Source organism: Eptatretus burgeri, chromosome 2, assembly GCF_056783735.1.
Source record: "Eptatretus burgeri isolate ZD-2024b chromosome 2, Ebu_testis_v1, whole genome shotgun sequence".
NCBI classification, from domain to species: Eukaryota; Metazoa; Chordata; class Myxini; order Myxiniformes; family Myxinidae; genus Eptatretus; species Eptatretus burgeri.
In genome coordinates this window covers 25,796,557-25,823,330 of record NC_140962.1, presented here as the reverse complement: position 1 = coordinate 25,823,330, position 26,774 = coordinate 25,796,557, and the positions used below count along the sequence as shown (strand labels likewise).

The 26,774-nt window shown below is 40.0% G+C and overlaps 1 protein-coding gene across 3 annotated transcripts in view; it reads right to left on the bottom strand.

Annotated features, from left to right (window-relative positions):
- Positions 1–10,707: 10,707 nt before the first annotated feature.
- Positions 10,708–26,774, bottom strand: part of B4GALT3 (beta-1,4-galactosyltransferase 3) — a 34,456-nt gene continuing 18,389 nt past the window's right edge. For all 3 annotated transcript variants that reach the window (XM_085866241.1, XM_085866229.1, XM_085866249.1), the window contains exons 4-7: positions 12,263–12,450; positions 12,025–12,147; positions 11,831–11,935; positions 10,708–11,687 (exon numbers count right to left, since the gene is read on the bottom strand). In XM_085866241.1, the coding sequence (XP_085722367.1) occupies positions 11,528–11,687; positions 11,831–11,935; positions 12,025–12,147; positions 12,263–12,450 (576 nt within the window). In that variant the 3' untranslated portion in view covers positions 10,708–11,527. The remainder of the gene's footprint in view (positions 11,688–11,830; positions 11,936–12,024; positions 12,148–12,262; positions 12,451–26,774) is intronic.

Here is a 26,774-nt window from a genome sequence, read left to right as displayed (position 1 = left end):
AGTAACAAGAATGATGTCATGCAGAGCATGATACTTACGAAATGCCTTCAACAAATGTGTCCTTAAAAATAATTGGTGGTTGAATTATTTGACCAAATACGCAAATCCTGTTCAAATTTCAAGTCAATTGGATGAAAATTAACGATTTTAGAAACTCGGCCTATGTTGACTTCAAAAATAATTCATTGGTGGTTGAATTCAGCGACCTGATATGCATATCCTCTCCAAACTTCAACTCAATCGTCTGAAAATTGATGATTTTCAAAATCTCACCAAAGTTGTTGACCTTTGGCCTATTTTGACCTTTTGGCCAAAAAAAACCAATGGGCTTCATGCTTATGACCAACTTGACCATTTTGTGAAGTTTCGTGCAGATAAGTTTAAAAATGTGATCTGAAGATGATTGACAAACAAACAAAGAAAAATCACTCAGTGACACTTGCGAAATGGAATGGCACTCGATAGAGCGCATACCTCCGCCAGACTAAACAGTTTACATTTTGTATCCGACTGATAGATCAGATCTGAATGTGGACCGAAACCAAAATCGAATCGGCTTGTTCTCGTCACCGAACCAACGAATCCACCTAGTTTTGTCTTCACTCGTCCACAACTTTTTAAGATATCATGCCATACATAAGTTTTGCTCCCCTCTCTCAAAGGTGAAAAAAAAATTCTCAGATCCGGATCTTAACAAAAATTGAACCAACTTGTTCTCGTCACACACACAACCTGTCCATCAAGATTCATCCCGAATCGATCCACAACTTTTTGATACATCATGCAATGTCGTTTTTAGCCCCATCTCTCAATGGTGAAGAAGAACTTAAAAATTAATAATTGTCTTATCTGGATCCAGATTCAGATCTTCACCAAAACTGTGTTGCTGTTCTTGGCAATCATCTACATACACAAATAAATTTCAGAACGATTGCTTGAAAACCGTCGCCAAAAATCGTGTGACAAACAGACAGACAGACAGACAACCAAGAAAAAGATGTCGTGCAGAGCACAATACTTGCAAAATCCAACCCCCTCTCCCTAGGTTGCCATGGATACATCAAATTGTCCATTTCAGTGAGATTAAAATTGGCAATCTGAATCAAAGCTCAGGTCAATCGGATGAAAACTGATTATTTTAAATTTTTTAAGATTGAAATTGATGATTTTAGAAGTTTGACCTTGAGTTGATCTTTTGATCTCAAAAATAGTTCATTTCCCAATTCCGTGATGCACGATGCAATTGCTGTTTAATTCTCAAGTCAATCGGATGAAAAATTACGATTTGAGAAATATGACCTCAAGATGAACCTTTGACCTCAAAATCAATTGGCTTCTCAATTGAGACTACCTCTACAACTTGGTAAAGTTTCATGATTATCGGTTTAGAATTGTGACCTGCAGGCGATCGACAGACAGGCAGACAGACAGACAAACAAAATCAACTGATCAATATACTTGGAAAAATCTTCGATTTTGCAAGTAACAATACGGGACAGACCACCCAACATACTTGGCGAAAAAAATTTTGTCAAGCCAATCGGATGAAAACAATTTTTCGCCAAGTAATAATACACGTGACCAAACAAGTATACTTGAAAAATCTTCGATCTTTGCAAATAACAGACAGACGGGTGAAAACTACTTCTGCCCACCTTCGTTGGCATGGCGGAGGTAATTATTAAAGTTTGACCTGGATATGTGAACTTATCAATGAGCAAAGTAGGTTCTACAACTGTGTGTAATACAGTTGTCTATTTGCATTATTGAGGAAGATGCATTTTCAAAACGATGACAATCACTCGTTTCTCAACAGGAATTGCTGTCTCAAATGCTGAAGTGCCCAATACAATGACTTAGTCCTTAGGCTATTCTGAAAAAACACAAATTTCGTCACCAAGTCTGGCATATTAGGTTTATTGGTCTTATTTTGTAGGTTTGTACAGTACAAAAAAAATTAGACCGGGGAACCTCAAAAAGTGTCCAAACTGAGAAAAATGGCATTTTCCAAAATGGCCGCCATCAATTTTCACGAAATTCATTTTCAAATTATCTCAAATTCTAAACCTGCTAGAAATAAAATTTAGGTATCTAAACGTAGGTTTTTGGTGTCAAGGAATCCAATTAACTACATTTGCTCATTTGTTTATGAAAAAAATCAAAATGGCCACCATTTTAGTGCCAAACGCATATTTTGCGACACATGTCGATCCAAAGGGATTTTTAAAGATAGTGTGTAAATATATTATATTTTATATACTATTTATATATTTGCAGGTATGGCGAACATAAGATGGGGTGAGTGTGTCTGCCATGGGTACAGTTCTGCACCAGGGAAGGAACAAACATTCACAGAAGGAGCCTGGACAAAACTATGTGATTCTGCAAAGCGACGAAAAGACCATGTGTATGATCAACTACGTCCGTACATTGAAGGAACTCATCCATTACCAGTCAAAGTATGCAGTATCATCCGTCACCAGCATTGCTACAAGTCCTACACATGAGAGAAGGGGATTTCGATAGTCGAAAGGAAAAGAGCTGCCGATGCGACTACCACAGATGATGGCCAAGGATGCTCGCCGCAAAAATGACACACACACTCATCTGCACCCCATACAGACTTCTGCAGAAACTGTCCCACTCCCTCTGCCACCCAACACAACACACATAGAAGATGCTATGGCTGTACTGCAATCATTGGATCCAAAGAACACGTACGATCATCTGACACTGCAGGTTTTCAAGTTGCTGCTTAAAGGAACAGGGAATGCAGCCATTGTTCACTGGGTTGTGGATCCATATCCATTGGTCTCCATAAAGCATGCCGAGCATGCACGGAGAGATGACGCCGTAGGTGTACTCCACGACAGCATCAAGTCTGGGAACCAACCAGTCCCCAAGCAGTATAAGAAAGCTCTACGATGTGGACCCTACAAGGAGGAGCTCCTCACGTTCCTGCTGAAGATGTAGACAGATGATGGAGATGGTGAATTTGTTACACTGCTAGCTAACAGAACAGTGTACGTTACATCGGGCAAGACATGTATCCGCTTAGCCAGAAGTGATGCAGGATGTAATGCTAGCGTGCCACAAGATGACCTCACGTGTGACCAGGAAGAGGCCGACACCAGTCTTCTCCTGCATGCGAAACATGCCAGCTTAGAGAGCGATACACCAATCCTGATCAGGTCACATGATACAGATGTCTTTGTGCTGGCGGTTTTCCTCTGTTCCAAAGAACAACTACCACTGCTCTTCAGAGTACAGAAGAACAAGTACATCAATGTGATGAGTATTGCTGAAAATCTAGGTCCTGATGTATGTGCTGGTCTACCTGGAATGCATGCATTCAGTGGATGTGATTCCACAAGTAGATTCGCTGGACATGGAAAGAAATCATCCCTGAACCTTCTGGAAGGAAATGACGAATTCTGCCAGGCCATGAAGACACTTGGAGAGAACTTTGATCCAGATGATGAAACACTGAAGCAGACAGAGAAGGCGATATGTCACCTGTACCATTCATCGCAACGTAGCAACACAAACGATGTACACAGTGAAAAATGGAATAGACACACAACAGATATCACCAAGCTACCTCCATTAGGTTGCATCAAACGCCCCCTTTTTTGCGAAAGTTTGAAAAACATAACGTCGATAGGACAGATGTGTTCGAATACATGAAAAAAACATTTCTCTTTTTTTTTTTTCAAAATTTTCGTTCATCATCTTGGGGGTCCACATTGGGGTCAAAGTTCAGGCACGCAGCTCCTGCGCATTTTTCAGAATAAGTGTTATTTTTCACTGTATAGTGATCAAAACTTGTGTCTGGTGGTGAAATAATTCTGACATATCAATGTACTGCTCCATTGGTGATGTTTGTAACACGGTTGGCTTGTAATTTGTTGGCACAGTTTCCCGGAAAATGGTATTTTTTTTCCCGGAGAATTTGACACGTGACAGATCATGAATGTAAAAGTTTGGATGATTTTCTGAGATGAGCATTTCAAATGCAAAATGCAAAAGATGATGCAAAAGCTGATGATATAAAAGCATTTCAAAGCTGTACCCCACAGCAGTGAAATAAGCTTGAAAAACTTTAGATCTTGATAAATTCAGCGAGGAGAATTCAGCCCTCATACATGACTGGAGAGCAGGAGTACTGAATGTCACTGCGACCATACAGTCCTACCAGCGAGACGACTATAGAGAGTTCGCTAAATTAGTGGAGATGTATCTTGGTCAGTACGGACCACAAGTGGACTTCCGGTTTCCTGGAGCAATGCACTGTGCCCGATGGATGGCAAAGGTCATTTATTGTCTAAAGATTGCTATGTTAGAAACTCAAATTTCTACTCTACCTCCAACTGCAGTTATCACAGCATGACACCAGGTACCCAAGATAATAAAATTCTGCGACTTTGCAACACTGATTTATTTCAAATGGTGGAACTCTTGCCCGAGAGCTCTTGATGCGCCATACAACGATTTGTGTCTGTATAAAGATCTCGTACGCTATGGATCTGTGGACCCCGAGGTTTCTGCATCCGCTATCAAAGCTCTACAGCGTCATCTTTGGTAGTTAACGGCTAAGTTTGTGCCCTTAGCCTTATTCAGTGAGAATGTTCCAAGTGCAGAGAAGCGTCGACTAGCTGACCGTATCATCTCTGTCAAGCCTGATAGAGAGGAACTTGGACTATTGCCGATTGGGCGCATTGGTACAGACTTCGGAAAGCCTCACTTCCCCAAGGACATTCACTTGACATCTAGCCTATCTGACTTTGTCTCAGTTGATTCTTGGCTTGTGTTCCGAGAACTTGAACTGGACGATTCATTCTTAACGTATGAAGTGAGTGAGTTGGGCAACACTTCCAGCCTATGTGGATTCAAAATCTAAAACCAAAGCATTCAATGTAACTAATGATGCGGCTGAACGTCTAATAAAACTCGGAATGGACTGTCTCGGTGCAGCTAGGTCTGAAGAACACTTTCAGAATGTGCAACAAGTCACTGAGAATGACAGGAAAGAGAATCCGAATCTCCGGAAACGCTTGAAACTTGATCATTAATGATATTATACGAGTACCTTGATATGAATACACATAATTCTGAGTAATAAAGCCGTGAATTTGACAGAACCGAGGCATTTGCTACTGTTTTGTTGTTTTTTTCTGGGAAAAAAAAAATCACCAGTTTCCCGCTTCTCCGGCAAATTTGATTGGCTCTATATCACTGGAACATCACCAAAGGAGCAGTACATCGATATGTCAGAATTATTTCACCACCAGACACAAGTTTTGATCACTATACAGTGAAAAATAACGCTTAAGGCCCGGTCACCAATGACGTTTTAGCCAACGTATGCCGATTTTTGAATTTTTTTTTCTAAAACGCTGGCACACGTTGAATACGTTATGGGTAAGTTTTGATAACATTGAGAGCACGCTGAAAAACACTGCCATACGTCGTTGTACGTTGGCTTTAAACGTTGTACTTTTTGGTTGTCCTCAAATTTTTTCATGCTTGAAATTTCACGACGTATGCCGGCGTATGACTCACACGTTCCGCTACGCTGGCCACAAGTTGTATGCACGGTCTGCGATCGTTGACAGACGTCAACACATGCTACTTGTAAGTTAATCATGAGTTGAGACATGCCGAGGTAATGTTTAGCGTACCCGAAACTTATTTCTAACCTATGATTAATGTGTTGTTGGCACGTTACGTGATCGTTGCCACACATCGACAGACGTTACTTTTAAGTTACTCATAGGCTGAAAGACGTCGGTATAATGGATCGACCTTGCGTCAGCATCCACGGCCACGGCCAGGACACTTATTTGCAGCATTCTTCAAACTTTTCTTCGGCATGACGAGGATGTTCACACTTCGATGTCTAGCTTGGCTATGATTCCAATTGTCCATCGGCAGCGTCTATTTAAAATAGTCGAGTTTGAGCGTTTTAACACGGTCAGAAGAAACGCTTCAAATTTCCAAACCCCAGCGTCAAAAAACAAAGGCGAGTGACAGCAATTTAAATCGTTCATTGTAAACAATGAAAATAGCTGAGTGGTACCGTTTAAAAGTCGTTGAGTGTAAAAAAAATCCAATTGTTGAGCGCAAGCGTCTACTTTCAATAGTGGAGATGCAGCCATTTAAATCGTTGAGTGGCAGCCTATGAATAGCAAACCCTACGTCACCGGCAAAGATAAACTGCCACACGATATGGATAAGTTAGGCTATCGTTGGGCAGAGTTTGTGAACGCCGGCTTCACGATAATTATTCGTTGGTATATCGTATCTATAAGTAATAAAAGCGCTCTATGCACATTATTAGTTCATTGTGTATTTGTCCAACCCGTTATGAATAGACCTAAATCGTAAAAACAAGCTATAGCTCATTGTTGAAAAAGCCCCATAAAAAATTAGCCGCGAAGAACTTCGAACAATGGTGAAAAGATGTCTCCTACCCATGGACACGCGGACGCAAGGAGGATCCATCATAACCCACACCCTCCCCCTCACACTCACCTACTACTGCCAACATGAACAAACTACTACTAATACTAATACTGATACTGATACTGTTACTGCTGACATGGACATAGACTCGAAAACACTGTTGGGTTCCCCTTTTATGAGCAGCATTTTTATATACCAATTCCCAAAGCCGCTGGGAACACGTCTTTATATGGCAGTTGTAAGCTAGAAACACGTTCATTTTTTTTTTTTTGTCGACCGGAAGACGTCATTGGAATACGTCTACATACGCCGATGTGTGTTGGGACTACGTAAAGAATTGGTTCAAAGCACGTCAAACATAAGTTAGAAATAAGTTTCGCGTAAAAAAGACATTACCGCGACGTGTTTTGACTTATGAGTAGCTTATAAGTAGCCTTTGTGGACGTGTGTAAGCGTTCACATATCGTGTGTAAAACTTATCCCCATCGCATGCGGAACGTGTGTAATACGTCGAGTACGTCGTAAAATTTTGAACATGTTTAAAATTTCTTGACGTACTCTACTTACTACGACGTATGATTGCGTACTTTAGCGTTCTACTCACGTATACCAAACTTACTCATACCGTATTTGACGTGCCCCAACGTTTTAGACACATTTTTCTTAGGTCGGCATACGCTGGCAAGATCGCCAAGGTGTGACCGCGATGTTGACACTTCCATTTCTACGGCAGTTATGATTCGAATCGTTGTGCGTCAGCCTTTTAATAGGCTACGTCACGACATCGTCGGCGATGCGTGCAACGCGCTATGCCTAAGTTAGACTATCGTTGGGCATCGGTTGTGTAGGCCGACAACAGGTTCAGCATTCGTTGGTATAAGTTATCTATAACACAACAAAACGTTCTGTGTCCGTTACCAATGCATTATATATAAGACCAAGTCGCTATGAATACGTCCGAATCTTTAAAAAAAAAACATCAAAAGTTCAACGTAAGCCAGCGTTTTACATACATTTTAATACGTTGCCATCGCTGGCTAAAACGTCAAGGTGTGACCGGGCCTTTATTCTGAAAAATGCGCAGGAGCTGTGTGCCTGAACTTTGACCCCGATGTGGACCCCCAAGATGATGACCGAAAATTCTGAAAAAAAATGAGAAATGTTTTTTCATGTATTCGAACACATCTGTCCTATCGCCATTATGTTTTTCAAACTTTCGCAAAAAAGGGAGCGTTTGATGCACCCTAACCTCAATGCTATGACAGCGCAATTATGCATATCCGCCGAGCGAACTATCAGACTGCTCTCTGGAAGAGAAGCCTGGAAAGAGAAATGGAAGCCCCTTCCCCGCATGGCCACGGTTGGGCTGTACATAGAGGCGACATATCCATCGTTTGGATGTCCCAACCACGTGCACCTAGTAAAGTGCTGGATCTCGTCAAGTGTTGTTGCAAATCTTCCACTCCGTGCAGCACGAAGAGATGTCGATGTAGACAACAGGGATGTGCGTGTATGGTAGTATGCATGTGTAGCGACGACTGTTGCAACACAGAAGATGTTGCCACAAGTGACGACAGTGACATTGAATGAATGCATTATTTAGACATTGGAAGAATGCATGTAAATATACTACAAAACACTTACACTAAATGAGTGCATGTTCCGGTACACAGATGATTTTGTATGATTACCTGCCGGTGGGTTAGTGTATATATGATTGAGAGTTATTTTGTCTGTAATTTATAATAAATACTTTTTGTTGAATTAGTCTTAGTCATATTTACATTAAACATTCAAGAAAACAATCCGTGATTATAACAGCATTTATACAATATGGAATATGCCAATCTGGAACTTAACAGCAATACGAAAATGAATACAAACAGCATTGTATCACTATCCCAGAATATCCATTATGAAATGGTATTTGGCATTTAAATGCCTCCATTTTGACTTATTTGACAAAAAGAAATGAATATAGGAAGTTGAAATGTATGTCATTGGATTCCTTGACCCCAAAAACCTAAGTTTAGATAACTAAATTTTATTTATAGGAGGTTTGAAGTTGAGATAACTTAAAAATTAATTTCGTGAAAATTCATGGTGGCCATTTTGGAAAATGCCATTTTTCTCATAGTTTGGACACTTTTTGAGAAGGTTCCCTGGTCTAATATTTTTCCTACTATATAAACCTAAAAAAATGAGATAAACAAACCTAATATGCCAGACTTGGCCACGAAAACTCATTTAAGCCTCTCCTGAAAAATAGCCTAAGGACTAACTGTCGTGTCATGATCGATCAATGTATGACCTCTTTGCTTCATTCTGCAGAGTACCACAGTGGGTTCTGCAATTGTGTGCATTTCCATCTGTCTGCGTGAATTATTGAAGAAGCTGTGATCACTTCAAAACGACCAAAATTACTTGGATATTGGTTTTGTTCAATAAATTGCCAAGTTTCAGTTATGATAATTTTCTGAACAAAGCATTGGCAACCCTAATGCTTCTTGCTTCTGATTTGGCAGCTATGTTCTGATATCTGATTGCTCCCAAAGTTTTGTAGCTTCAAGATAAGTAATCATGGAGCATGAAAATGGGAAAAATTGCAAAAAGCAGGTTTTTGGAGCAGAGTGATCAACTTCAACACCCCATAGCACCACTTTTGGCTAATGGATAACTTCTTACCCAGAATCCATCATATAGTTCAGTGAAGTTGCACCTCAGTCATGGAATGAAAACTGAATTTGAGCCAAATTTCCAGAGGCTACCTATGGTCTACACTGCTTGTGTGCACATATTATACATTGTAGTAATATACTGCAGCTTGGATATACTCCAATTTCACTGTCCCCATAGGCTGACACCAGAGGACTGAGGTCCAAGGACTGAAGCATGATGCTTAAACTTGCTGTGGCTTTGAAAAAGCTTGTGACCCCTATTGGCTCCAACCTTTCGAGATTTAATGATACTTTTAACAGTTACGTTAGTCGTTTTAAACTGAAGGGTATGTGCGCATCAATTCATAACAATGTCGATGGGAAAATATTTTTTCACAATACGCAATCTTTTCAAGAAACGCATCGAGTTTGTGTCGTTAAGAGTGCCAGTATTTATATATCTCAAGAAAGAAGTTATATAGCAAGTAAAAATACATCTTCATAGTTACATATGCTCGTAAATAGAAAAAGAACAAAACGGTGTTTCTTGGACGACGTTGTACATCGTTCCGGGTACATTTTGAACTTCCTTCTTATAGGCAACACCCTGCTCGTTCGTTAATATCCAATGGCCTCTACCAGGGTACTGTATTCTCCTCGTTTAGACACTTCATCGTTCGGTGTTGCACCACCCCCCACCCTCCTAGTTTGGTACCGATCCCCCTCCTTCCACCGCACATCCCCATCCAAAGGAGGAATTGGTCCTTCATCATCACAAACTTCAAGCGTTAAGGGAATGCGGTTCATTCGTCACGTGTACCCTCTATCCTCTGCACATGACACCTCGTGCTTGTCCGCATGTAGGTGAGCGATTTGACCGGTATAAAGGCCGCATCTCATTTGATTCACTCTGTGAAACCCGCAACCAAACACATCTCCATGCTCCATCACATTACCGTGGGAAATGTTCGAGTTTACAGCTTCGAGTCACCGCAGGAAACTCAGAGATTTTACGGAAGAAAGTGTTTTATAGAAGAGACGGTGTTTATCAGTGCAAATGCATAAATGGCGTCTAACAATTTTTATTTCATTCAAGTTTTTTGTTGTTGTTATGGCATGGGTGCAATACCCCAGAGACAATGTAGGTTTCTCCCATTAGAATCATTGTAATCGCTTCAGCCATCAATATCGTGGTCAGATGAGGAATCCCAGACGGATGGAAGAAAGAAGTACAATTCGTAGATTTTGCGATCTCCCGCTTTGGTGCTTTAACAATGTATTCTGGCATTTTTATCACTCTTGTTAGTTATGCAAACACTCAACAATAAAAGGTATGACTTTTCAAGGCTTATCACTTCACTCTATAGTACCTTTGAAGCAAGACTTTTGTAACTATTTGATGGGGTGGCCATTTTTTTTTTCGCCCATGCTATCCCTACATCCGGAGTACTACCTTACTCCATGATAATTCTGTGCATTTCACCACAAACGTCTCTCCTTACCAAATGCTTAGATTCTATTTGCATAAATCATCTTCCACATTTCCAAACACATTCATATAGAGAAACCAATCATATTCACTACATTGTGCAATTAGCGTTTCTATGTGATAATTTATTAAAATATTTTCAAAGCTCACTCAGCACCTTGGGTTCCAATTGGAACGTCACATCTCACTCATTAACACAGCCCCAATGGTTACAAGGCAGGAATGCCTAACTAACCCAGGCTTTGTATACAATATGTTGTAAAACAGTACAAACATTTCATTACAGCAAAAGCTATAGTAAAATGTTTGGGAAATTTCATGATTTTGCAAAACACACGTGTACTAGTATTAGCAGAAAGAAAATATCCGATAATTCAAAAGGGATAGTCAGTAACTTGTCCGAGACGGGAACACACAAGACATTGCACATTGTCCCCAAATACAACAACACTTTGAGAACAATATAAAGGACAAAGACTATGATAGCTGGTCCAGAAATTGAGAAGAATAATTTGAAAAGTAGATCACTCATCAGTTTAAAAAAACAAACAAACAAAAAAAAAACAGAAGTGAATTGCTTGATGAGGACCAACTGGGACCAGTCAAACAAAAGCAAACAAACAAAAAAAAAAAAATCAATCAGATTATCAGTTCGCAAAACAAAACAAGAAAATTCCATTGTAGCAATGAGGTAAAGGACTTACCTTCAGAGGCTTAGTCCGATAAACATGCTCAGCCAATCGAAATGATTAATTCAGAATAATCAAGAGAGAAGGGGAGAATATGCTGACCAAATACATATCCAATAATGGAGCCAGTTGAACAAACTCACACACTGTTGCAGCGAGATCAAACTGCTTCCAGATCAAGCCAGAGTTCATACAACAGCCTCAAGATCTTCATTGCCTGGTGGTCATTAGCCGTGTAACCTCCGTGCAGGTGCCCTTTCACTGGGTCCAATATCAACAGTGATGTTTGTGTACAAAGGCTGTTGTTCACGTGACAAGCGGCGGTAATTGAGAGTATTCATTCCCTCAAGCCGCCATATTCGACGGGTTTGAGCCAGCATGGTAAATCTGCATCAGGAAGAAAAAAAAAAAAAAAGGACAAAAAAAGGGGGTGGGGGAAGAGAGATTTGAAGAGATTGAAAGGATAATACCACCCATCAGACCCTTTTACACCTTTTCTCCCCAAAACCCCAACATCCCAATGATCCCACCGATTGGGATTGGCTGCATTTCCAGCATCGTGCTTATGCTTGATCATCTTGTATCGTCCCAGGCGGATGGAAGGCCGACTTATCTTCATTCCAGCCAACAGCACCCTAAAGGACACCACACAGTCACTAAATTAACAAGGTCATCATATTGATTATAATCGGCGGGGATCCAAACTAAACGAACTGAGAATTACCGGTTTGCGATGTCATCGTCCTCTCCACCCCAACCCCAGTAGCTATTTGGGAATCCGTTCATCTTGAGGTATTGTTCTGGTGTTAACCCGGACACACCTCCAAAATAATTCTTATACGGCATTCTGCGGTCAACAGTAAAAACGAGAGGAGTTTGATTTAGGAATGGTCGTACAGTCAGTACAAATGGTTTGGATAGACTGTACATGCTCAAGCGGTTGCTTCAGATTCCGAACGTACTTGTAACCAAACTTGTCCATGGCAGCAGCCATGTGCTTTGGACCATCAGCGCAGATATACAGGTTACGATCATTCTCAGGGATTAGATCGACATCATGAAAGAAAATGCAATCCCATTCCTCATCTCTCATTGCCTCCTTGAAACCAACGTTCATGAGCTTTGCACGGTTGAATGTTTGATTCCCAGCCTGGAGAGAAAGAGGGAGAGAGAGAGAGAAGAGAAATGTCAGATGCTTTTCATAGACCCACAAAAAGGGACACACAGCTGTCTACACACAAATTATTGAAAAGATTCAGTTGGTTACATTTTTTTTTTTCAAACAAGAGTGCAAAATGAAAAATGTAATAATCAAATGCTGCAATTCTCAGTTTTTCAAATTTGAAATTAAACAAGTCTGAAGACGACAATGGTTCACAAGCAGTATTTGACGATGTAGATTGTTTCAGATGTCAAGGATGAGACAATGTGATAATGTTTGACCATGTTATAAAAATTATCAACATGATGTGGTACGAGTGACAGGTTATCAGCTGCAAAATGTCGAAAACCCGGTTTCGTTCAACAACTTTCAAAATTTGACCTTTGCATAACCTTTAAAGGTCACAAAACAATGTTGTGGACATTAAAATAAGGAAACAGGATACGTACTATAGCTTATTGGAGTTAGTTCGTCGCAGAAGATCGAAAACCTGGTTCGATTCCCACAACTTTGAAAATTTGACCTTTGTGACCTTTAAAGGTCAAAGGGCAAGGATTATGACCTTTGGTGCAAAACTTCCTCTGGAACATTCCAGGAACAATATAACGTCATATAGACTATATGGCATTTCGCACTCATCGGATTATCCATACCTTGATGAAATCAGCGTAAAAACAAACTTGAAGGCGGCGCCACGGGCAAAGTGGTCGAGATAGAGAAAAATGGTTTCAAGACTTTAGGTGGGGAATGACCTCAAGATTATGCATAAAAAAATATTGTCATCCTCGCTCTCAAAGTTTGGGTGATCGTATGATTTTTATGTTAAAATTCGAAATTTTCTAAGTTCGTGACCTTGACCTTGGGACGAAAATGAAAAAAATAAATAAATAAATAAAAAATAAATCGAGCTCCGTGGGGCTATGCAGGTGCCATTGGGCTAACCAAATACCGAAACCCCCTGCCAGATTCAACAAACCCCCTAGGAGAAGATGCAAATTGAAATCGGCTACCCCTAAAAAAACAATTCGCAATTTTCTAAGTTCGTGACCTTGTGGCCTTGACCTTGGGACGAAAATGAAAAATCGAGCTCTGTGTGGCTATGCAGGTGCCATTGGGGTAACCAAATACCGAAACCCCTGCCAGATTCGACAAACTCGGAGAATAAATTTTTTTTACGTCAAAATTCGCAATTTTATAAGTTCGTGACCTTGTGACCAAAATGAAAAAAAAAAAAAATCGAGCTCCGTGGGGCTTGGCAGGTGCCATTGGGCTAACCAAATACCGAAACCCGTCAGATTTGACAAACCCCCTCGGAGAAGATGCAAACTGAAATTGGCTACCCCCTAAAAACACATTTTTTGGGCGTGGCTCCACCCATAATGGGCGCACCACGCCCATTTTCAGGAAAACACAACTAGATCATGATATAAACCTCCCACCAAAATTTTGTCAGGATTGGATCAAAACCCACGGAGCTATGCTTGGGACAGACAGACAGACACACAACAATAACGAATATTGTGGTCACTTATTTTTTTCGTGAAAATATTTTTTCGTGAACCAATATCTCTAAGAGTTTAAGGTATGTGACAAAACCAAAACCGAAATTGAACTGCCGCTAAAACACCACAATTGAATAAAACAAATTTGAATTTAAAAAAAAAGCAATGTCGGGATGACAAACTACAGTCTAAAAATGGTTTTAACCAAGATAGGGATGATGTTGGTTTAGAGAGTAGATAACAGTATTGCCATCACATAACAATCCCTTCATTATTGCCGACAGACTATTGTCAAGCTAAAATTATGAGGAGCTCCTATATTGCATCATAAGTAAAAGAAGCTCCTATAAAATTTCAGGGAGTTGTTGCAACTTCAGTTGTCTTTCCAACTTTTGTAAAAATTTAGTGAGACTTACCACTCACAGATGCAGATAACTATAGAATATGCTGTTATTGGAGATGTGCATGCAGTTTGTAAGAAGTTGATGTTTATGTACTGGTATGAACATCGTCGTCGGGCTGCTAATTTGTAGCGTGTCAGTATATGACTCCACTACAAGAGTAATCAAGTTCTGTTGTAACCAGTGGAGTGTTTGTAGAAGCTTGAAGCAATAACTGTTGAGGTGTAAAGGAGGCAATGATGTCGGGATTATGTGATGGCAAGACTGTTATCTACTCTCAAAACCAAAACATCCCTATCTTGTTTAAAACCTTTTTTTAGACTGTAGTTCGTCATCCTGACATTGCTTTTTTATTTAGCACAATATAGATTTTTTGTCACTTGTTTTTGAAATGTTTTTTTATCATGGTGAATAACAGAATGGTATGGTACTCAGAGGATACTCAATCTTGGAGCAAAAGTGCTAAGAGATCATAATCAGCAATGTCAAATACTGCATGTCTTACGTAACCCTGACCATCTTGCAGCTCTGTCTTATTGCTCGTTTCTCAAAGAACTAGATGGTATTCATAGACTACATGCACCATGCAGTCTTGAGAAGGACTTGGTGTGAGCCAACTCTTTAGTTGTTTTTTTCTTCTTCTTCTTCTTTGATCCGATTTGACTGCCAGATAACGTGACCGATGACGTCATCTTTATCAAACCATATTTCCCATGGGTAGTTGATCAATTAAATTTTGCATCAATCGGTTAAGCGGTTTCTCCTACGAGGATTTTCAAAGATTTTCCCTTGGATCCAATATGGCTGCCAGACCATGTAACATGATGGTCATTTTTATGAAAATCCTGTTCAAATTTCAAGTCAGTTGGATGAAAATTGCGGATTTCAGAAATTTGGCTTATGTTGACCTCAAAAATAATTGGTGGTTGAATTCAGTGAGGTGAGATGAAAATCCTGTTCAAATTTCTAGGCAATTGGATGAAAATTGAGGATTTTGGAAAATTGGCCTATGTTGATCTCAAGAGTGACCGCTATATCACATGGTCATATAACATGTGGAAAAGCTTAAATTTCCTCCACTGAATGGTTTTCGATGTATGCTCTTAACATAATGCATACATACATACGAGCTTCTTCTTTGAATAGGCTTCAACACTGGACACACCAGTGGAAAGTATGAACGGCTCAACATCAGACATGTGTGCGACAATTGCAGAATGCACAGCTCCGTGTTGTTGTTCTTGTGAGCCAGTGATTATATGTGCAAGTGAGCAAAATAAACAGTTACCTCTGATAAATTGAAGATTGACCACTCCACTCGATGCAGGATGTCAAAACAAAGATGAAAGGAACACTAAATGTCAGTTCAAATATTTATTAAATCCAGTTAAAGTGGATAATCCCCTGTTCAGGCTGTTCCACACAATGTGATGCGCCGACGCAGCAAATCTGTCGCCGAGAAACCTTAGCTCAAGAGGTTCTTGATCACGTGGTTCGCTTTTACCTTGATACAGCGATTGGGGGAGGGTTCGTGATCATGTGTGTCGCGTGTGAAGCACTGGTACCTCACCATTATTTTATTTTAATAAATATAACACTGAAAAACAAGTGATTTCCCAAGGCATGAGATTTCTGCCAATGTTATTTAATGTCCAGATGTTCGACATAGAGGCAAATGCATAGCGGCCCCGCCCGCATCAAGATGATTGACAGTCTTACAGTCCCACCCATTCCTTGGATCCCTGCCTATTTTTTTATTTTATTTTTTACAAAAGAATATAGTTTTTCATGCGTTTTGTGGAATCCTTTCAAGCTATTACAATTACAATGCCAAAGGATGATGCATGAGGTAAAACTCTGTCAGATGGTACCAGAATCTGCCATTGATAGAGGCAGCTCGGAAATATGCCGTAGGAATTTTTTTTTTTAATTATCATTATTATGATCGAGAAGATGAATTCCCAGGTTTGATTGATGTCATTTTTTTGCTTTTGATTTTCCCATGGTCTCCATCCATGGGGACCATACTCTCCCTGTGCACAGCGTCGGTGCTGCCGAAGCAGTCTCCTAGGCTGTTGGGCACAATACTGGATGGGTCGTCACTCCAACACAGGATACTGGAATGGCTCAATTGTCCCAGCAAGCTGGTACTCACTTTACCGACCTCAGAATGACAGACTGAGTCAACCCCACCTGGTATTAAATTCAACATCCCAGCAGGATCTGAACTCAGAACCAAAGGATCCAAAGTCTACCACCCGAACCATTAAGCCAACACCAGGCATATTTTAATCCAATTAATTTGAAATTTGAAGAGCATTTGCACATCAGGTCACTGAATTCAACTACTGGTTAATTTTGAAGTTAACATAGGACAAAAGGTCAAAATAGGCCAAAAGGCCAATTAGGGACAAATTTTCTAAAATCCTCAATTTTTATCCGATTGACTTGAAATTTGAAAAGGATTTACATAACAGGTCACTGAATTCAACCACCTATTATTTTTGAGGTCACCTTATGCCAAAAGGTCAACATAAATCAAAAAGGTCAACATAGGCCAAATTTCTAAATCCTCAATTTTAATCCCATGGTCTGGAGAACTGAAAAGTGATCCCTGCCTCGACAATCAGCTGAACAAACCAAGTAGGTTCTCATATGTAGCCGAAGTGACTTTTTAGAGAAGATTCTCCAACTTTAGTTTGGTATGTAGCGGATAGGGTGGCCATATTTTTCCAGGCCATCCCAATATAGAGTACAAGCGTACTAGTCAGGCAGCATTTGTTCATATAATGGCACTACTTCGTTTTTTTGCCAACTCCAGTTTCTTTACATATTCAAAAGGTTAAGGTGTAAATAAATGGAATTCAACTTGTTGTCAAGTTTCTATGTAATTTTTTCTTGAAATGCCAATGCTTTAAACTTTCGCATAATATCGGGTGCAATAATATGGGAAACTACATGCGTTAGATACATTGCAAACTATATTTCTGCCAGAATATATATATATATATATATTTTTTTTTTTACACAAAAATTTTACTTAATAAACCAAATTTAATGCCACTGTGTCCATTTCATTATTTTAAAAGCTAAAAAAAAGCATAACTATTTAAATTGTATGTATCATAATAATATAAGGGTATGTTATTTTGAACATATGAGTCCCCTAGGACCATGAAGCTATCGTTCTTGTTGTTAAAGGCCGCTATGGGAACACAGAAATAAGGGTATGTTTAGCAGCGTCATCATGGTTGGCGTCTCACAATATAATATATTAGCGCGATTAAAAATACCGTTTTTTCCTCGCATCTTCATGTCTGTCAAAAAGCCAGTGTCAAGGTGCACAACTGCAGCTCATAACCTATCCATTGAGGTGTTTTTCGCCCCCCCCCCGCTTTCCCGTTTTCACGCCACTGTCCACACAAAATTCATCAATCAATTATATACAGAGTCCGGGGGACTGAACTACCGAAATCTTATCTCTCCTTCCAGATTCAAGACAACTGGTGAGCTGTAGGTACATCTGTTGACAGCTTGATCATATCAACTTTGAAAAAATGGATGAATGCATCATTTGCAAAGAGTCAGGCGGTGGTCCCTATTCAGTTGCAAGTCAAAAGTCCTTAGAGACCATACAATCCTTTTGTGAAGACTGGACTAAAATCGGACAGAATTTTGATATTCTAAACCGAGTGAGAGATCTGATATTTTCTGATGACACCAAACACATCTACCATAGAAAGTGTTACCAGTCTCTGTGCCATAAAGGTAATCTGGTACGAGCTCAAAAGATATACGAGGATGACATAGCATCAGCTGCGGAAAGTAAGAAATGCGGGAGAACAAGCATTGAGCCTTCTTCATCTAAAACGAGAAAAACATTTGATCATGAGCTTTGCATATTTTGCCAAAGCAATGAAAATAGTGCAGTGCATAGTGTTTCCTCCAGTGATATGGGGAAAAAAATTTTGGCAATCAAGGAGTCCACTAAAAGTGAGGAAGTTGCTGCTAGACTTGCTTATCTTTACAATGAAAAAGATGCTTTTGCTCAAAATATGAAATATCATATTAATTGCTTGAGAAATGAAACAAGAGCTATGGGCTCATCCACATCTACTACTGACAGCTGTCAATATTTTATCAAGGCAGTGTGTGATATAGAAATAACACAAATTGTAGAGTTTATGATTAAAGATGATAGTGAATCAGAATTTCCTAGCTTTGACATGAATTCTGTAGAGGACACATATAAACTCCTTCTTGAAGAACAAGGTGTGACAACACACCCTAAAACATCTTACAAGAAATATATCAAGAATATCTTGCTGGAAAAAGTACCAGGAATAGACTTTGCAAAGCGTGGACCAAAGCCAGAAAAAATTTTCTCAACACAGACTAAGGAAAAGTTAATGACGCAAATGCATGAAAACGTCGGAGGAGATGAGATGGAAACAGTGTTCAAGGCATCTCAGATTATTCGCAGGGAAATCACAGAAATGGATGACTGGCATTTTACTGGATCATTTCTTGACTTCAATACACCTACGAAGCTACAACAATTTCTGAAATGGGTGATCAGTGGGCCTCATACGAATCTCAATGTAACTCGAGAGATTGAAATAGAAAAATCCTCGAGAAATCTTGCTCAACATATTATATCGTCATTTAGGTCGAAGCGACAAGTGAAATACAAAGCAAAAGCCGATGGCAAATTTCAAAAAGCGAAGACAACCCCACTTTCAGTTGGTCTTGCTCTGACTTCATATCAGGCTAATAGGTCCACATCTGATGTAGAGACACTGAATAACCTGCAAGTTGCTGTTACCTACGATGAGGTTGAGCGGACAACAACGAGAATGGCAGCAGCCATCGTGGATGACATCAACACCAACACACAAGGTGTACATATTCCTCCATTTGTAAAGCAGGGAATCAGACCACTGTTTGCAATTTTTAACATTGACCTGGGAAGTAATGCAGGTTTCTTTCATGGTGCTGATTTGTTGATTGCCCAGAGATCAGAGGATGGTGCTCCTCTCATTACAAATTACCTCAAACTTGACTTGACTATTCAAGACAAAGCCCTGAAAAACACATTAGATATGCCATATATGAACTGTGATAAGCCAGTAAGTCCGAGTGTGTCTCATCAAGTAACCTACATAACATGTTAGACACCCTGAAACAGGTATCTACTGACTACACACAGTGTGACACTATTTGGTTATTTATGTGTAGCTCTCTGGTGGCACAGATAGTGGATAAACGTAAAGATGCAGATTCTTGGACTGAAGTTGGATCTAGCCTCAATGAATCAGTGGAATTCAATCAAGGAATTGTGGTCTTGTCAGACGAGTACATCAGATCAACCTCAGGTGAAACATCTGTGTCACAACATGTTTCCACAGCAGCCAGGTCTCCTTCAAGTGAACCCCAGATTTCCTCCAAAGATAGTAGCACGAGTAATAGTGCATGTAGAACACTGCCAGAGAGATGTCATAAATCTCCCACTTGGTCCACCTTCAATTCGTTGATACACGACAAGCCACCAGTATGGAATGTTGGTATTGTTGCTCCATTGTACAGGAGAAGTCCAACAGAATGGCCAGTGCTCCTCACAATTTTAAAGCATGCTCAAAAACTCAACTGCATTACTGTTGGTGAAGGGCAATGACCTATTATAACCCTTGATGGTGATTTGTATGACCATGCAGTAAAGCTCAAGGATTATAAAGCAAACTGGTGCATCAGGCTTGGAGGTCTACATATAACTATGGCAGCACTGAAGTGCCTGGGAAAGTACATAGAACGAAGTGGCATTGATCTGGCATGTGAAGAAGCTGGTATCTATGGATCAGCTACAGTATGCCAAATATTGGATGGTCGTCACATATACAGATGCATTGAAGCTCACATAGTTACACTGATTGCACTTTTCACCATGTGTATACAGGTAATCTTCTCAGAAGACGAAAGAGCATTTCTTGAGCACCACATCAGCCAAGTACTTGATGCCTTTGCAGCATATTTAGATAGAAGGACTGATTCCACTTTGGGGGAATTCAAATCACAAGTGGCTGAAATGCATCAGACACTCTCTGCCTGTAATAGTTTTGAAAGGCTAAATGAGTGGAAGGAACAAGCAAAAGGTATCTCCAAATTCCTAACAAATTACAGGAATCAGGTTGAGGTTCTATTGATGTTTACTGCTGCTACAAGGACGTGCAATTGGACACTTCATTTGGCTAAGGTGGAGGAGCTGTTGCCTTATTTTCATGCTCATGACCAGTACAACTATGGACGATGGGGACCACTATGTTGCCGACATGTTGGAACTGCAAACTACAGATCCTGAGACATAGAAACTTTTAGATGAAGGCAACTTTTCTATTACAAAACTCAGTGTTCCTTTCACTGCAATTGATCCAGACCATGGTATTGAACAGGAGCACAAGAACATTAAGGTCAAAGGAGGGTTTATTGGCATCACAGGCAAAGAGCATGCCATGGAGAAGTACTTCATTATAGCCCCCACACTATGCAGAATTGTACAGGAATTCAAAGACGATGCTGGAATCGAAACACGGCAGCCAAGTTCTCTTCACCATGAACTTGTTGGAGCAAAAGGTACGAGGATAATTTCATCTGCAGCAAATGTTTCCAAGGTACTTACCAGACAGGGCAATCCCTTTCTTGAACGTGATATGTTCAATCTTGTTACATTTGCTGTTACACCTGACAGTGTGTGCAAAAACATTGAAAACTGTGACAAATTGGGGCGAGAGGCATTGGAAAAATTTGTCTCTACTCGGATGGTGGAACAATCAGTCAATTTCTGGGATGCTCAAAAGAACTGGTCGTACTTCAAGGATGTAGGAGCTACAGTATAAACTAAAGTCAAAGGGCAGTTGGTATTCATTAAACAGGAGAGGTCACTGCTGTCTCGATTACTTGTTGTGTGCAAGACTAGAACTGACTTTTCTGTTAAGGATGCCATTACAGAGTTTGAATTCAGTGTAGCTCCACCTTCCAACTTTCATCCAGATGGATCAATGATAATGCTCTCAGACAAATCCAAACTGGTATCTGCAGTTATGAATGTACCATTGCCATTGCCAGACGACCTGGCCATCTCAGAACCAGAGAGGGATGCATCCTCAGTCCTGATAATTGACGCAATGTGTATAGTGAACATGGTGCCAAAAACTCCTGAAATGTCAAATGCCTTGCACTTTGCAAAGAGGTTTGTTGACATTGTGGCTGACATGAGTGATTCATATGAGGAGGTCAGGATTGTTTTTGATCAGTACCTTACTGGTTCTCTCAAGGAAACAACTCGTCAGAAGCGAACGGTTAAAACAACACCAGTTCACTATCATGTTAATGACAACACCGAAATAAGGAACCTGAAGACCTTTCTCTCTCATGTGAACACAAAGGCAGAGTTGACAGAGTATCTGTCAGATAAACTCATCAGTCACTACCAAAATAAGCCAAAGAGAGTGATAGTTATGCACCATACAACAATGAAAGCTAATCACTCTTTGTCCGACATTGTTAGTATGCCCGAGATGGCAATGGGTCAGCACAACCTTGAGGAGGGTGACCAGCTTGTTCTTCTGAATGCATTTGACGTCATGGACAAGAACCCCCAATCCACCCTGGATGTCTTCTCAGTTGACACAGATGTTTTTGTTCTCCTTTTAGGTCACTTTCCATTGCTTCCAAAGTCAACCATACTTCTCAGAAAAAAGAGTGACAGAATATCCATCAAAGATTGCTACCAATGACTGTCACCCAAGAGGACAGAAGCACTCATTGGATGGTATGCTTTCAAGGGAACAGAGAACACTGGATCATTTGCTGGCAAAGGTGTATTAAGTCACTTCAAAGCATTTATGCAAGCTGATGATGAAATTCTGAAAGCATTTACTGCATTTGGGTTGACACAAGAGATACCAACATGTATCTTTGATCAAATAGAGCGATATCTGTGTTTACTATACAAAACCTCAAACATCAGTGAGAATATCGTTGGAGAACTTCGGTGGGCATTATTTGCACAAAAAGGTAAAGAGGGCCAGCAGCTACCCCCAACTCGAGGAACATTAGTGCCACACACTTCCAGAGCTTTCTATATGGCTCTTGTGTGGAAGTTATCTAAAGCACCTTGTCCCAAAATACCCTCACCTACGGACTACTGCTGGGAGTCAGTAGAGGGTCACCTCAAACCAGTCTTCTGTGTAAATGCACCAGCCCTAGAGGCCTTGTTAGAGCTAAGGAAATGTAAATGCAAAACTGGTTGTAACAGACAATCATGTGGATGCAAGAAGAACCATTTGGTATGCACAGACCTGTGTGGATGTGGAGAGATATGTGAGAACATTGTACTGGACAAACCTGTAGATATAGATGAGACAGACTGATATTCCAGTTAAGTACTTTCATATTACATGTTTGCATTTGAGAACTACAGTTGATAACTGTACATGATCTAGTGCAATTATGGCTAAATACAAGCCAAAAGGTACATTGTGCAGAAAAGATTGTGCAGTTTGACCTACTTATGTTAAAAAGAAGTCTTGAGATAAGTGATGTGCAGCCTCAATTTTGACATTTAGGTGGTGTTATATTGTAAGAACAAATGGGGTTTTACTCTATCAAAATGTGAATTATTGTTGTCTTTTGCATGTATTAATGAACATCAGAAAAGTATTTTTTAATGATTAAATACTGCTTAAAAACATTTAGTTTGAGTTATTTTTATTACGATCTCATAAACATCTGGTTCAGATATTGCAGTTTTTGCCCATTTAGCGTATTTTGTATCGATACTTTGGATAGGTCAATACTGTATCAAAAATGTCTGAGAACTTGACAACAAGTTGAATTTTGTTCCTTGACAAGTGGACAAACCTAAAAAAAATGAGAAACCAGAGTTGGCAAAAAAAACGAGGGAGAATACAATTGCTGCCTGACTATACTCTCTGATGATACCCATTATAGTGTTACACAAGGAAACAACACAGGAGGAGGCCATTCGGCCCATCGTGCTTGTACAACAACACCAAGGTGTCAAAAAAAAAAAAATCCCAAGGGTGTCAAAATAAAAATGGCGAAATATATTAATTTTAATTATTCAAATAAAAAGGCAATTTTTTTTGGGGGGGGGTGGGGTTGGGGCGAAGGCGGTTCTTTTGTGAGAACACAGTATCAACCATCCATAATCAAGCTACTTAAAAGTCCCACCAATATCCCTCATACCCTTCTATCTCAAATACTTTAAGGTACCTATCTAATTGCAATTTAAGCCTACGAGTCCATGGGCCAAACCTGATAATTTGATCCATCGGTACCATCTCTTGTGGCAAAGTCTCACTATGTTTTTTGATAGTTTAGGACCTACAGATGAGGAATTGAGGTGATAGCAGTGTGAAATTGGCAGCGTTCTGGTAGTTTTCACCTCTCAAACATCACCCTACCGCTATATTTTGAAGACCAAAATTTAGGGGTAGGGAAAATTAAAATGACTGTAGTTTCGCTTTCGCTCTGGATGGGTCAATCTTAACAATATACCACTCATAATGTCTGTCTATGTACCCTCTATCTAAATCAAGGTTTATGCAAAATATTTCATTATGTAGGTCACCAGAGGTCAAAAGGTAACCAATTTTAGGGGTTTCCCAAAATTGACCATAGGGCAAGTCATGTTGCTAGAATAAAGTAACAAATCACCCAATGGTGATTTAAACACTTGGAATGCATATTTTAGAGGTCTTCAGATGATTATATGGGGACATTATTGAGTTGCTTTTGCAAAATTTTATTTCAGAGCAATTGATTTTGAACCGTTTGTTGTATATGCTTAAAATCCAGGGTTTTGGGAGTAGGGGAAGCCATAATGACTGTAGCTTTGGAGTGGATATGGCAAATTTGATAATCTACCACTCAAATTGTATGTCTATGTACCCTCCATCATAATCACACTAGATTATGCAAATTATGTCCATATGTAGGTCACCAGAGGACAAAAGATCACAAATTTTAGAGGCTGCCAAAATCGTCTTTAGCACAACTTATTCTACTAAAACAAAGTAGTAAAAATGAACAAAAAGTAATATCAACTTCCAGAAATTATATTTTAGATGTCTTTAGGTGATGTTGAGGGCTTGGAAAGTAACCTCAGTATTTCGAGTTCTCAATCTTCATAATCATCATCATCATCATCATCGCAATCTGATTCAATATCAACTGTCATCTCTAGTTCATCCTCTTCATTTCGCAAGTTTGTAATTTACACATCGGCGTACATTTCAACCCATTGTCTATGCAGCCACACTCTCCCTTTTTGCAAACTCATTTGCACTGGCAGGCCATCATTTCCAACACAGCTTCAGGTGCCGGAGTTCCAGGCCATCCAGTCGATGGCAATTTAACTGCTATCACCTTTTACCCATCCATTTCCCTCTGGATTAGGAATTACTGATTTTGTCTCCAGGCTACGCTTCCAAATTCCTGCCTGGTAATTGGCACGGAGGGCATGCTTTGTTAGACTATCTTTACAAGGTGGAAGAAGGTTTGACTCTATTTCCCCTCTTTTGGCAAAGAACACCTCGTATTGGAGTTGATATACCTGAACAGTTTTTGTGGACGATGCATACATGAGACATGTGAAATGTTGCAAGGTATCAAACATTTGATCTGATGTCTCCCATGCACTTCCAAGGTTGGAGAAGGCACATTGGAATTGACTGTTTGATCGCATTTTGTCCAGTGGTCCTGTTTTGCCTCGTCCAACGAAAGAACTTACAGTGTCACATCCAGTGTAAGCATGAAAGCCGAGAAGTGCACCACATAGTTAATCTCCAAGGGATAACCCGAGTAGGGAAATATCCACAAATTGAGTACGCGTCTTTGTTCCCCTCTTTTGGTACAAGGTAGCCGGAATGTCCTTTGCAAAGGAAAGTAGTAGCACAAATACATCTGTGTCCTCAGAAATAACAATTACAGTTTGATATCCAGTGTCAGTGGCATGCTTCGCATGAAGTATTAACTGTGTATCTGCCTCTTCTTGAGAGGACTTAAGTTCACCCATTTCACAACTACCACCAATCAATATCTTGTCACATGTCACGAGAAGAACTTTGTCTTTAATTAGGCTCCTCTTGTTTTCAGTTTTTCAATCTGCAACCAGAAACTCAATAAGTTTTGTCTTATTGTTAGCTTCTGATAAGAAGTTCCTCCATTTTTTAAATTTTGTGTCCTGGCGCAATGCTGCTGAATTTGATGCCGCTGCCTGATCCCCTTTTGAGCCTTTCTGCGTTCTTGATGGAGCTTTTTTTATACACATCAAATACAACATCTATTCGTTGACTCATCGCACCTTCCCTCAAGACAACTTTCAGGACAGACGTTGTAACCTCAGCAAATGTGATATTTTGCACATTTAACTTCTGCACAACGCTCATGCCATCAATAATGCATGCTGAGTTCTGTGGGAGGGTTTCTTCAGGAGGGACGCTTTCCCCAATTTTCTTCATTAGTGCTGCCTTTTCAGTCTTCCTTAGCGACCCATCTTAATTTGCCAACGCCCATGGTAATGGGCCTAGTGGATGAGACAGAACCTCCTGCATGTCCAGCTCACGACCTTGTGCGATAACAATAATTCTGGCAAAAAGATTGCGATCTGCTCGTAGGATGACCTCTTTCCCTTTGCATTGCACTTTTTTTGTGCAAACATTTGCAAATGTCTTTAGCTTTTGCTTCTTAATAGTTGCATGGAAATCTACAGCATCCGGTGCCTCCTTTTCAAGACGATAAGTCTTGAACTTCTGGTATGCCTTTTCGCCAATGCTTTGAGCAGTGAAAAGGTCCTTCTCAACATCTGCTGGGGCCAACGGGCCAGTAGAAATGTTCACGAGAGAGTCCTCTTCTGATCTGTAGGGATTTATTAAAGAGTTCTGAATAAGATCAGTGAGTGATTGGATGGCTGACTCGTCTTTTTGAATTCTCTTTTTCTGCAAATCCGGATGGCTCGAAGTGGAGGAACGAGTCCCTAGCATTGCTCTTCGGTGATGAAGAAACATGCTGTGGTATTCGGCATTTACGTAATAACGACAAATTGCACCTGGGTTTAAGCTAAAGCCTCTTGTGCCACCTGACGTCTGGGTATTCTGATTTATTGTTTCTTCATTTGTTTGATCCACTGGTATTTAAATCTTGGCCTACAATTGTTGGAACATTATAAAGAAAACTGAAGGTGAAACATACCATTAAACCATTTAAAAGACACAATGAAAGAAGGAATTGATAACATGGAAAAGTTGTCCAATTTAAAACTGAATGCACAACAAACTAGAGGGGGAGCACTCGGTAGAGTGCAAAACCTCCGCCGCCAATACTGCTCGGT